Source organism: Dromiciops gliroides, chromosome 1, assembly GCF_019393635.1.
Source record: "Dromiciops gliroides isolate mDroGli1 chromosome 1, mDroGli1.pri, whole genome shotgun sequence".
NCBI classification, from domain to species: Eukaryota; Metazoa; Chordata; class Mammalia; order Microbiotheria; family Microbiotheriidae; genus Dromiciops; species Dromiciops gliroides.
In genome coordinates this window covers 400,840,332-400,852,824 of record NC_057861.1, presented here as the reverse complement: position 1 = coordinate 400,852,824, position 12,493 = coordinate 400,840,332, and the positions used below count along the sequence as shown (strand labels likewise).

The 12,493-nt window shown below is 39.1% G+C and overlaps 1 protein-coding gene across 1 annotated transcript in view; it reads right to left on the bottom strand.

Moving 5' to 3' along the window:
• Nucleotides 1–12,493, bottom strand: part of DHX29 (DExH-box helicase 29) — a 61,198-nt gene that overhangs the window by 18,349 nt on the left and 30,356 nt on the right. The window contains exons 11-14 of the mRNA XM_043976882.1: nucleotides 7,520–8,128; nucleotides 3,593–3,736; nucleotides 2,411–2,587; nucleotides 1,605–1,745 (exon numbers count right to left, since the gene is read on the bottom strand). Of these exons, the coding sequence (XP_043832817.1) occupies nucleotides 1,605–1,745; nucleotides 2,411–2,587; nucleotides 3,593–3,736; nucleotides 7,520–8,128 (1,071 nt within the window). The remainder of the gene's footprint in view (nucleotides 1–1,604; nucleotides 1,746–2,410; nucleotides 2,588–3,592; nucleotides 3,737–7,519; nucleotides 8,129–12,493) is intronic.

Sequence of the window (12,493 nt, the reverse complement as noted above, 5' to 3'; positions counted from 1 at the left end):
GCCCACTTAAGATATAGCGCTTTAGAGTTTATAAAACATTTCCCTCAGTATATTTCCCTAAGTATATTCACAATCATTTTATAACCAAGGTTAAATGTCAAAGGTCCAAAAGCTAGCAAACGACATAGCTAAATCTCATTTATTTTATTCATTCAAGAATTATTTGTTAAAAGCCTACTATGTGCTAGGACAAAGGCCCTGACCAGGTCTTTTGACTCAAAGTTTACTGATCATACCCAACACCATATTTACCCACTTTCCTTCTCCAAGACCATAGATCTCACAGCATTTCAAAGGATTCTCTAATGCAGAAGTGAGAAACTCTTAATTCAGTTTAATCTAGCCCTCAAAAAGTGATGTGGAAAATCCCATTAATTATCTTGGAGCAAATGAAAAATACCTAGACTGAGAAAAATACTCAGATTATGAAGTCTTTACCAATTTACTCCCTTTCTTCTCAGAACCTTTTTATTAAAGCTCTTTAGATATTGATCAAATTTCAAGAAAACATGTATAATTTGAAGACTTCTATAGTTTTCAACCTCAGAAGTTGGGAGAAAAGATTTTATCCTATGCCCATTTAATTTTGCTCTGTAACATTTTTGCTTTAGTTAAAGATCTTTCAAAGTGGCACATGTCCTGGCTACTAAATTGAAGATGTACACTGAGCATAAAAGGTACTTTGGACAGGAAGAGTTTTATGGTACTCAACTTTACTATCTCTTTATCTTAATTGGTTTTAATATAAAACCGAAAGTGTTTTTTTAAGAAAAATTATCAAATGAATGTTATATTCCATGTTCATCATCTTCATTAATTTCTCAGTTACTGTTCACTGTTGTTTCAGGTTGCTTTTAGGCAAAAACACTATTTAAGTGGTCTGATTTTTTTTTTAGTTAAGAATCCTTGAAAATGATAAAAGGTGCCTCAATCCTATTTTTATAACTAATGACAAAGTTTTGAAATAATTGCTATATTAAAGAGGCACCAACATAATAGGGCAACCAAAACAACAACAATAACAACAACAACAAAAAACCCCCACAAAAAATCCAGAACCAACCCAAAGCAGCAATATCATCAACCAAAGACTGTCAATGTTGCCCTTTATTATGTAATTTAGAGAGATACCCCTTGGCCCTCTCTCCTATAAACAACCTGTACTTGCACAGTCTATTCTCTATTCATGAAGATAAGAGGCTACTAAGTATAAGATTCTGATTCTTTTTATTATTATTATTTTTTTTGTGTGTGTGTGAGACAATTGGGGTTAAGTGACTTGCCCAGGGTCACACAGCTAGTAAGTATCAAGTGTCTGAGGATGGATTTAAACTCAGGGCCTCCTGACTCCAGGGCCTGTGCTCTAGCCACTGCACTACCTATCTGCCCCCTGATTCTTTTTATCTACCAATCAATGGAGGTCAGAGATTTTGAGATAATGAATCTAGGATCCTACACCATTTCTTTTCTTTTTACTTTAAGTCCCTCATTCAAAGTATCAATTACACAATTTAAAAACTTCTGTGAAATGCTGCATCTGATCAAGCATTGTAATAATGGTAGCAAAGTTACTTTTTAAGAATGAAAATGGTTGTTTTTTTAACCTGATACTTTTTAATTCCTCCAGCTTTGCTTGTTACATTAATAGTTATTTCCTCTTCCTCTTCCAGAAATTTCTGACAATATTCTGAGTCCTTCTCCAGTACAAAGCCTGTTTCTTCCACTACATCTTCAAGGTGAAAAACCTACAGTGTTTAGGGAATAGAAAGGGAATACATCATTATTTCCTTCTCATATTTTGCATTATATGATCAATTCTCCAGTACCACCTGGGAAAGATGACCTCATGAAGCAAAACTTCCCATCTATTAACTATGATAACTTCCTTTTTATTTGGGTTCAAATCCACAGGTCTTAGGGAATTCAGGTCTTACGGAAAATGATACTGTATATCCTATACCCCAAAATATGTTTTTAAGTGGGAAAAACTGGTTAAAATAAACAGTAAGGACAATCTTTACAAGGAGAACTGAATATAAACATGAACAGTAGATATAAATATTATAAATATTTCAGGGAAATACACAGAGGGACATGGCTGCTATAAGGTAGCCAGCCCTAAGTCCGTTCAAGTTGCAATGGCAAAAGGTTCTGGAGGTAGAATTCTGTGCTGCTAGTCTATATGAAGCTCAGAACTTTAACAAGTTTGCCATGCTACTTCCTTCTACTCTTCTCATCCCCTAAATTACAGGCAAACTTAAGTCACTGAGTCTAGTGAGCCAGGATAGGAAATCAGACTTCTAATATTAGGGATAACTATGGACAAAAACTATAGGGCATCACCTCTAAAGAAAACTCCCTGGTAGAAACTTGTCTCTGTGTATATATACAACAGAAATAAACATTTTACCTCAACAGGATAACTTCTTCCTGAAATTCTGAGAATAGGGCAGTGTGTGAAATATGTAGAAAACTTTTCACTGTCTACAGTAGCACTCATTAAAATCAAATGTAGATCTGAACGTTTCTGCAAAATCTCCTTCAAGATAATTAGTAGAAAGTCTGACTGGACACTTCTTTCATGAACCTATAGTTAGAGGAACAAAAAAATTGATTCTATTTGAAATCTAAGAGGCATTACAACCAATGAGATTCCCAACAGTGATCACAAATTGGAATGTTCCTTATTATAAGTGCTTTCCCTTTAGTAATACTATAATAGATTAACTCTTATTATATTTATAGTAAGGAAAATAAGGAATAACTCCTTAGGCAAAACATATCAAAAACTAAAGTTATACACATATTTCTTCCTAATCTCAATGCTGAAACTATCAGTATTAAATTAAAATACTACATATCTCAATTTTGAGTCTTTCCTCTTCAAATAGTTATCATTTAATCCAGCAGCTTGTGAATTGTATCCAATTCTCAAAATTAATGAATTGCCCACTATTATTGCTTTTAGAATTTAATGAATTAACAAGATTCTCAGAAATACTTTGAGTCAAAGAAAATATATCAGAAAAAGTCTTCATATATTCAATAATTTATGATTACATGTGGGTCTTAGATTACATAGTGATATAGTCTGTTGGACTATAATAAACCAAATATATTATGTAAGAAGTTTTGTAAATACAGGTGGCATGTACTTTACATAATATGATTTACATAATGTGATCTTGAAAAGTAGCTGGTAAAGTGAAAAATTTAAACTAAATGAGGCAGAGGAATTAGCTATTTAAAGGAAATGCAAAATAAATCTATATGAAGCAAATATCCATTAACTTTCCCCACCCCTCAAATTTATTCCTTTTTAAGGAAATTCAAAAATCCATATACTGAATTTGAGTACCAGAAGTGGCAGGGAGAAGAAATATACTGTGCAAGGAGCTAACATATGTTCTTCCCTTAAAGTTCTCCTAAGAAATGGGACAAATGACTTTCTGATAAAATATTTTAGATTTTGTGCAATGACAATTTTATATATTGACTAATGATTCTACAACAAACTGAAGTGGGGATATTTTAAAGTATATTCATTTTCAGAACTTCCATCTTGCTTAAATAAGAATAGAGAATTACTTACCTCATCTACAATAACATGAGACACATTTGTCAGAAGCCCATCTTCCTGTAGTTTTCTTAGCAGAACCCCTGTAGTACAATAGAGTAACCTAGTGGCATCACTAGCTCTAGACTCCATTCGAATTTGATACCCACATAAGGAATTCTGGGGGAATATAACATTGTGATTAGTTTCTCATAGCAGGGATCTGATATATTTTAGAATAAGTTAGGAATAATTAAGGCACATTTCTTTATTTACTGAACAACTTTATTGATTGATTTTACAGGACTTGTTATTTCACTGGTATAGGGAATGCAAGGTGAGCAAATCACCTCTGCCAATGCAGACCAGCAAAGGTTTGGCAACTTAAAGTCTTAGAGAATTGCCTGGGGTACGGAGAGGTTAAGTGTTTTGCTTGGTATCACACATTCTGGGTCAGTCAATAGGGTCAGTGGCAGAACTCCAACCAAAGTCTTTTTGACTTTAAGGACAGCTCTCTATTCATCATGCCATGTTGCCTCTGGGAATAGATATTTATTCTAGTGAAGGTTCAATAATAAATTTCAGTATTTTAAACCCCATACCATCATATGAAACTGGAGACATGTTCATATGGTCCTAAACAAAAGAGCAATCCATTCAGATCCCTTGAGATGCTAGGACCCAACCCTTTTCCACCCATTGAATTGATATGACTAACAGAAAGAATACAAAATTTTTTTTCTAATTTTGAAGTTATCTTTTATTTTGCGGGGGGCGGGGCAATGGGGGTTAAGTGACTTGCCCAGGGTCACACAGCTAGCAAGTGTCAAGTGTACGAGGTCAAATTTGAACTCAGGTCCTCCTGAATCCAAGGCCAGTGCTTTATCCACTGTGCCACCTAGCTGCACCCTTGAAGTTATCTTAAAACAAAATTCTGTATACTAAACTGCCATATAATGAAGGACAACTACATTTAAAGTAGCCCACATCTTCCTTTGAACTTTTCCTTTTTTGGGAAAATACTTAAAGTCTGTTTGAAAGCACATTATACCGAAAAGAGATACACAAAATTGGAAGTTAAGAAAGACCGTATTTATGTGCCCACAACATTTTGCATTTTATTTTATTTTATTTTATTTTATTTTTTGGTGAGGCAATTGGGGTTAAGTGACTTGCTCAGGGTCACACAGCTAGTAAGTGTTAAGTGTCTGAGGCCGGATTTGAACTCAGGTACTCCTGACTCCAGGGCTGGTGCTCTATCCACTGTGCCACCTAGCTGCTCCCTGCATTTTATTTTTTTTATTATTTATTTCTTTTTTCTTTTTTAGTGAGGCAATTGGGGTTAAGTGACTTGCCCAGGGTCACACAACTAGTAAGTGTTAAGTGTCTGAGGCCGGATTTGAACTCAGGTACTCCTGACTCCAGGGCCGGTGCTCTATCCACTTGCATTTTATTTTTAATGTAAAAGCTGGCTTGAAGCTTAACACTAAAAAAATTAAGATCATGGCAACTGATCCCATCACTTCCTAGCAAATAGAGGGGAAAGAAATGGAAGTAAATGTCAGATTTTATATCCTTGGGCTCCTGGCTGTGCTGCACAGACAGACGCGGACTGGAGTTTGACTCGGCCCGGCTCTCGGTTGACTCGGTCTCCCGCCCCAAAGGTGGCCTTCCGCTTTTGGTGAGTTTTATACGGAATATAGACTAAGCCTAGACTTAAGACGATTTGTATTGTATTTCTACTTTCCTATCCTTCTAATCAACATCACCTTGTGACTACCATACAATAAAAGCTCTATCTAGAAAACCAGAAGCTTCTTCCATTTACTAGTCTGGGAGATAAATTAAGGGAAAGGTTAAGTAGGGTAGATTTATGATCTAATATCTAAGATCACTGCAGAAGGTGACTGCAGCCCTGAAATTAAAAGATGTTTGCTCTTTGGAAGGAAAGGTATGGGGGCAGCTAGGTGGCGCAGTGGATAGAGCACTGGCCCTGGAGTCAGGAGTACCTGAGTTCAAATCCGGCCTCAGACACTTAACACTTACTAGCTGTGTGATCCTGGGCAAGTCACTTAACCCCAACTGCCTCACTTAAAAAAAAAAAGAACAAGAAAAATGAAGGAAAGGTATGGCAAATCTGGACAGCATGCTAAAAACCAGAGATATCACCTCGCCAGCAAAGGTCTGTATGGGCAAAGCCATGGTTTTTCTGATAGTCATGTATGGCTGTGAAAGTTGAATTGTAAGGAAAGCTGAGTACCACAGAATTAATGTTTTTTGAATTGTGGTGCTGGAGAAAACTTTTGAGAATCCCTTGGACAGCAAGGAGATCAAATCAGTCAATACTTAAGAAATTCAGACTACTCTTTGGATGGACAAATACTGAAGCAGAAGCTTACATACTTTGGCCACATATTGAGAAGACTGGAGTCACTGGAAAAGACCATGATGTTGGGAAAGACTGAAAGCAAAAGGAAAAGGGGACAGCAGAGGATGAGATGGAAAGATAGTGTCATGGAAGCAACGAGGATGAGCTGGGACAGATTTCGGAAGATTGTGGAAGAGGTGGAAGGGCCTGGCATGCTATGATCCATGGTGTCATGAAGGTTGGACACAACTGAATGAATGAACAACATTTGTATTTTATTTTTAGGAACTCGTTTATTTGTATACTTAAGCATTACTTAAAAGGAACGTGGCTTTCCCCCCTCCCCCTGGCAAGTGAGAATTGTAATATTATTTGGAGAATCCTGGGTGCTTCATTTTAGGAAAGATGTTGACAAGCTATTAACATCCTCAGAGGGGAGTGATAGAGATCACATCTCCTGGGGATCAACTGAAGTAATTAGGGCAACAGCCTAGAGAAGGGAAGACTTGTAGGGTCATAAAACCAGCCTTCAAATATTTCAAAGTCTCATATAGAGAATGTTCAGATATGTTCTGCTGGCTCTAGAAAATAGAGGAAAAAATGAAGGGAAGGGGAAGCCTTTGATATAAAGGAAAACTTCTTAGTAATTAAAGCTCCCCAGAAGTAGAATGTGTTACCTCTGGAGGAAGTGAGCTCCTCAACATCGGAAGTCTTCAAGAAAAGGCTGAATGACTTTATATGACTGGGATCATCAGAGAGAGAGGATGTCCATAAAGTTTCAGGTCAGGCTAGATGACTTTTGACTCTGAGATATAGAATAGCTAACATTTCTATAGTGCTTTAAAGTTTGCAAAGAATTTTGTATGTGATATCTCTGCTGAACTCAAAACAACTCTGTGAGGTAGTGATGAGCAACCTGAGGGTGAGAAAACCTAACAGCTGAGTGATCTTATATAAGATCACTCAGTTTGTAGGTGTCTGAGGCGGGATTCAGATTCAGGTCTTCTTCACTCAAAGTCTAGCACTCCATCAATAATATAATCCAGCTGCTTTGGTAGTATATTGAGGACAGTAACATTTATTGTTTTGTCTAGATTAAGAAATGTATGAACAAATGATTTGGAAGGAAGGAGGGAGGGAAGTAAAGAAGGAAGGAAATAAGTTCACTGTATGCGAGGCACTATGCTAAGCATTTTAAAAATATCTCATTTGATCCTCAAAACAATCTTGCTATTACTATCCCTATTTCAAGCTGAGCAAACTAAGTCAGAGAGTAGTTAAGTGACTTGCCCAGGATCACACAACTAGGAGTGTCTGGGGCTGGATTTGGTCTTCCTGACTCCAAGCCCACTGCTCTAACCACTGCACCATCCAGCTGCCCCATGGAATCACCAAAAGCTGTCTTATCCACCTAACAGACTTAAAACTCCATGAGACCATGTCTTATCTAATTTTCGTATGACTCTAACACTTAGCTCAATGCTTCGGGGCTTAATAATTGTTTATTGAATGAAGTAATGAATAAGTTTAGGTAATAAGATTCATCAAGCTCCTAGGAAAAAAGTAGGTACTGAAAAGAAGGCAGCATCTCTTACCTTTCCACCAGGTCCATTTTCACAACCCAATTCTTCACACACTCTAGTTGCTAAACTCACTGCCGAGATTCTTCGGGGTTGTGTGCACACGATGTTACATTTCCCTGATCCCCATTCATTGAGCAGTAAGTCCTCTAAAAGAAAATGGGGCACTTGGGTGCTTTTGCCACTTCCCGTCTCACCAGCCACAACCACTACTCGATGTCTTTTGAGAGTTTCAACGATTGAATTCCTGTGCTTGAACACAGGTAATTGCTGCCTCTCCTTTAATAGCTTCTGATATTTGGGGGTGCTTTGCAACTTTCTAAAAAGGTTTCTGACAGGTTCTAAATCTTCTGTGTTGGAAGTTTCCAGAGAGAGGGCAGTAAAATCTTCATCAGTAACTAAATTTTCCCAGGATTCCTCAGGATCATCAGAAATATCTTTTTTATTTTCACACTCTTGTTGCTGTTGCTGCTGTTGCTGCTTCAGTTTATTAAGTAGTTTGGCAATAAAATGATCTCGAGGCTTATTGGTTTCCATTTTATTCAGTTCTTCCTTTTTCTTTTCTGCTTCACTCCATTCCAACCAAACATCTCGATAAGTGGGAGGGAGCAACTGATGGACAGACTAAGGAGAAAAATGACACTGTATGAACCTCTGGTGTTGAGGCACCTTTTAAAAAAGTCACTAATGTGTTATACACTGGATCCTCCAGTGATTTACAGTTTAATTCTTGCTATCTTGTCCCTTTCCACTGCACTTAAAAAAAAAAAAACCCAGAAGAAACAACCAAGAAATTGTCTCCTGATTCAAGCAGTTGACACTTAAAAATGTATGATTTCAAAAAAACCCAAAACACCAATATGAAATACTCCACAGACAAAACCTTTAGTGGGTACAGGATAAGGCAGTCCAACATCAGGCACACAACTAACAATGTTTTAATCGCACACCTGGTGGTATCCTCACCCTTCTTCACCCGGGCAGCACCTGATACTGCTAACCCCCACACTTCCTTGTGGACAGTCATCCCCACCTGTTGGAGCTGTCTTGGTTTCCCTCCTATCATCTGATCATTCCCTTTTTGTCCCTGTTGCTGCATTACCACCGACGTCCTATTCTTTAACAGTGTGTAGCCTGTGTGCTGGAGCCCTCTTCTTGCTCATCCCTCACAGTGTCCTCCTTAGCTGCCAGGGGCTGCATTAGCAACTTCATACAGTAAAAAAAGAACTAGTTCTAGAGTCAGAAACTTGAATTCAAATGGGCATTATTCTTTTTCTTTCTTTTTTTTTTTTTTGGCAAGGGGCAATGGGAGTTAAGTGACTTGCCCAGGGTCACACAGCTAGCAAGTGTCAAGTGCCTGAGGCCAGATTTAAACTCAGGTCCTTCTGAATCCAGGGCCGGTGCTCTATCTGTGCCACCTAGCTGCCCCCAAATGGGCATTATTCTTGACTCCTAACTCTCCCTCTCCTCATATATCCAACCAGCTGACAGATCTTGCCATTTCTACCTGCATGACATCTTCTCTTCCCTCTTACCCAACACCACCCCACTTCATCACCTTCCAGCAGTCCTCATTTCAGCTCCTGCCCCATGTCTCAGCACTCCAGTCCTTCCTAAACAATACTGCCAAGGGAATTTTACCTCAATGAAGATCAGACCATGTGACTCCCCTACTCAACTAAATTCACTGACTCCCTATTGCCTCTAAGACAAAAGATAAACTCTGTTTAGCTCTTAAAGCCTTATACTGCCCTGGACCCACCCTAGTCCTCCAACTTCCTTGGCCACCACATTTGTCTCCCTGAGCTCTGGTCCTACATCACCAATTGCCTAAGGCAGGCCTTCTTAAGCTTTTTCCACTTGTGACCCCTTTATACCCAAGAATTTTTTACGTGACCCCGGATATGTAGGTATATAAAATAGGTATACACAACCTTTTACTGTTACCAAATTTTTCTCAACCTCCACATTAAGTTACGCAATTTCATATGGGTTGACCCACAGTTTAAGAAGCTAGGGCCTAAGGGACATCTACAACTAGATGCTTCAGAGACATCTTAAGCTTAACATGCTGTAAAAAAAATGAACTAATCCTATCTGAAAAAATTATGTAATGGTACTTATATGAAAAGTTATATCTATAAGAAAAATTATAATTGGGCCGTAAGTCCTGCCGCAGTCACCATTCAGATGTAAAAATATTTTAAACTAACTAGGCCTAATTTGGGGGGACTAATCTGGGGATTTTTGACTTTCTGGCTATCTGACTGCTATTAATTTAATATGGGTGGTTTATAAAGTTCCACCACACTTGCTCCTCCCAAATTGATAAGCAAATGATTAAGAAGCCTCTTAATTAAATAATCAAAGCAGAATTTATTTATAAAAATCAATGTAAGCGATAAGGGTTAAGAAATGCAAATTATACAACCAGTCTGATTTTACTATAATAAGGGCCTTTGCCGCCTCTTGCCTTAGGGTATGCTCCAGCTTTCTCCAACTTTCACTCTTTTTCTCCTTCACTCCAGCTTCCCTGCCCTTTCACTTCTCAGTTCCTTTCTTCTAACTCCAAGCCCCTTTCACTTTGTCGACCCCACTTACGCCTAACTTTTCCCTCTGTACTGCTTCACTGAACCCCTGTGTTTCTCTCCCTCAGACCTGCTTCTCCTTGCATTCTCTTAGTCCTCTGGTGTCCACCTGTGTTTCCCCCAGGGTAGCTTTTTCTCCGCCTCCTCTGTGCTGACCAACCTGTTCTCTTAATCTTCCGGCCTCTCTCAACCTCCATACATCTGCCTCCCTCAGCATCTCTAGTGCCCCTTTTCATTAACTCTCTCTCTCAGGTGAAATCCGGGACTCACTGCCCCCAGGGCCGGTCGAGCCCTGTGCTCCCAGGGCCGAGCTGGGGGGATAAGTGGGTGAAGCAAACCCCAGCATCTCTGAGGGTTTTCATGCGCCTCCCTGCTGTGAGCACGGGCAACACCATGTCCTGGGGGCTTAGCTTAGCCTGGCTCAGAGCTCCCCTCCCCCCAAGGTGAAGCGGAGGGGGAGGGGCCCTAGCTCCTCTCACACAGAAAAAACCCTGAGAGTCTAAGGTTTTTTTTTTTTTAAGTGAGGCAATTGGGGTTAAGTGACTTGCCCAGGGTCACACAGCTAGTAAGAGTCAAGTGTCTGAGGTCAGATTTGAACTCAGGTCCTCCTGAATCCAGGACTGATGCTCTATCCACTGCGTCACCTAGTTGCCCCAAGCCTAAGGCTTTTTAATCTCAGCCCAAAGGCAGGGTCCCCAAATCAAAATAAATTTCCACAATACCTAAAACAAAACTACCTTCCCCCCAAATAATCCTGTCAAGGAAGGCACCATATTTTTAATCTTCTAGTTTCATGGCCTTAGAACCATGCCTGAATCACCATCATCTTAGTTGCCAAATCTTGCTGATTCTATCTCTAGAGAGAGGGAAAGAAAACACGTATTAAGTGCCTACTATGTACTAAGCATATTACAAATTATCTCATTTGGTCCACACATCCCTGTTATTATTATCCTCATTTTACAGTTGAGGAAACTGAGGCAAGCAGAGTCCCAGGGTCCACAGAGGCCCAGTGTCACATAACTAGTAAGTGTCTGAGGCCAGATTTTTAACTCAGGTCTTCTTGACCCTGGGCTCAGTGCTCTACCCGCTGAACCACTAAGTTACCTGACAGCCCTAGAAGCATCTCTTGTACCCATCCCTTTCTCTGCACTCACACAGCTACCACCCCACTTCAGCCCTTTATCACCTTTCTTAGACTGCTGCCAAGAGCCTCCTGATTGGTCTCCTTCTCTTATCTGATTAACCCTCCACATGGCTGTCCATATTCCTAAAGCTCAGCTCTGGCCATGTCACTTTCCTGTTCAAGAACTCCAGTGGCTCCCTGTCACCAAACTCCTCTTTAGTTTTTAGAGCCCATTACAACCTGGTTCCAGTCTCTACTTCCTCCCCTTCACATACTCGACAACTTGGCCAAACTGGTCTTCTTGCCGTTCCTCACACGGGGACCTCCACCTCCCATGTCTGGAATGTTCTCCCTTCCCCACCTCTCCTTACTGAGCCAACCCCTCTCTGCCTTCAGGAGGCAGCTCAAGCGGCACTACTTTTTATAGGAGCTCTTTCCTATGTCTTCTCTTCCAAACTACCTTATATTTAATCACTTCATATTTATTTTATATGTACTTAATATGTTCTGCAAGAGAATTATTTTGTTCTGTGTCACTGGCGCTTAGTAGGCTGCCAAGAACATTGAAGGAGCTTAATAAATGCCTCTTGATTCAAATCTTAACTTTATGACTTCCTATCTCAGGGACCATGGGTGACAGGACAGATTAAAGATGATGCTCAATCTATCTCGGTCTTGATTTCCTCATCTGTAAAAGGAAGGTGTTAGACCAGAGGACATCTAAGGGCCTCCAGTCCTAAATCTGTGATCTTTGCCAAATACAATAAGAATTAACTAGTTAGCTCCCCATGGCACTCTTGGGTAGGGCTACAGTTCTCTTATAATGAGTCCTTTCGGTATATTCATAAATAAATCACTGTGGACAAAGTTAAAAAGATAGACCACACAGATAAAATCATTTAAAAGAGTAAAATTCTAATATAGTATCCTATGCTTCTGTTGATAATTATTCCTGTCAATTTTATGAAGCTATCCAGATATGTAATTTCTGTTTCACACTTGAAGAAAAATGAAGTATAAACTTAAATTTCTTTCCAATGGTAAATAAGCAGACCTAGGATTAAAACTACGAAAGTCCTAATTCTTTAGCTTGGCCCAGGGGTGATGTTGATCTTAAAATAATAATGCTTTTGAATCTTCCTTTTAAAGATAAAATACTATTATTATAACATGATATTTTGACAATCCAATTGTTTCTTCCTTTTGAGGGCAAGATGGGAAGAATTGAGAATTTTTAGGTTTTCTTTTCTAATGTTTTGTTTTAATATTTTTGTA